This window comes from Carlito syrichta, unplaced genomic scaffold (genome assembly GCF_000164805.1).
Source record: "Carlito syrichta isolate Samal-C Ts95f unplaced genomic scaffold, Tarsius_syrichta-2.0.1 Scaffold309823, whole genome shotgun sequence".
In the NCBI taxonomy this organism is placed as follows: domain Eukaryota; kingdom Metazoa; phylum Chordata; class Mammalia; order Primates; family Tarsiidae; genus Carlito; species Carlito syrichta.
The window spans coordinates 441,494-442,636 of NW_007253919.1; the positions used below are offsets into that span (position 1 = coordinate 441,494).

Sequence of the window (1,143 nt, forward strand, 5' to 3'; positions counted from 1 at the left end):
CGAACCCGCGGGCTCAGGCAATCCACTCATCTCAGCCTCCCAAAGGCGCGGGATTACAGGCTGAGCCACCAAGCCTGGGTAGAACAATTATATTAAACCTGAACTTCCTCGTCTATAAAAATGGGAAAACAAGTTTCCACACACCTCGTAGGGCTGATTTAACTGAGATAATGCATATAGAAGGCTTAGCACTGCCCTGGATCCTCAGGAAATGCAAACAATTAGTATTCTTTCTGCTGCTGGTAGAAAAAAAGCCCAAATCCTTTAAGGCCAGAGGCTCTGACTCTCCTCCTGTGGAATGCATGTAACTCCTCTGCCTGTTCTTCCTTTCAGCTCAAAGCCCTTCCACTGTTTTATTCTCCATGTCCTGCCTCCAACACAATGGAGCTTCTTCAGGGTAGTGTGCGCTGTGGAGGGCTGCCACATACCTTGATGTTATTGGAGTCTGTAAGGAACATGGTGACACGGTCGATGCCCATGCCCCAGCCAGCTGTTGGGGGCAGCCCATATTCCAGGGCAGTACAGAAGTTTTCATCTATGAACATGGCCTCATCATCACCAGCAGCCTTGGCCTGGAAGAGGAAAGAGAGTCAAAAGGTGACATTCTTCCAGAACATCTTACTGAGAGAACACATTAAAACACTCAGAGGTTGTAGAACCATCATTCCAGGGATGCTCCTGACACTCAGGACTTGCTGGGAATTGATTTCCCAGTAACTCCAAGATGGAGCCATTTCTTACTAAGACCTGGAGGTCCGGATTGATGAAATCTATCTCAGAACATATACAAATTTATCTGAAATAAAACACTTCCACTGCTTGGGGCTCAGGGACTCCAGTGAGATTAATTTCAGAGCCACCTGACGATTCCCAAGAGTCTTTCTCGCATTTTCTGAAACCACCCATCAGTGGCAATGACAGTTGCAGGCATCCTATGGGACTGTTTTCTTCATTAATTTCTATCTGCCTCCCATCCCCAAGTCACCTCCATAAATATACAATCTAAGAAAAATGTTCAGCCGGGCTCGGTGGCTCAGCCTGTAATCCCGCGCCTTTGGGAGGCTGAGGTGAGTGGACTGCCTGAGCCCACAGGTTCGAGACCCGCCTGGGCAGCGAGACCTCATCTCTACAATAAATCAAAAA

The 1,143-nt window shown here is 47.9% G+C and overlaps 1 protein-coding gene across 2 annotated transcripts in view; it reads right to left on the reverse strand.

Moving 5' to 3' along the window:
- The window catches only part of KARS (lysyl-tRNA synthetase), a 21,834-nt gene that overhangs the window by 618 nt on the left and 20,073 nt on the right, over window positions 1–1,143 (reverse strand). For both annotated transcript variants that reach the window (XM_008067919.2, XM_008067918.2), the window contains one exon: window positions 429–572. In XM_008067919.2, the coding sequence (XP_008066110.1) occupies window positions 429–572 (144 nt within the window). The remainder of the gene's footprint in view (window positions 1–428; window positions 573–1,143) is intronic.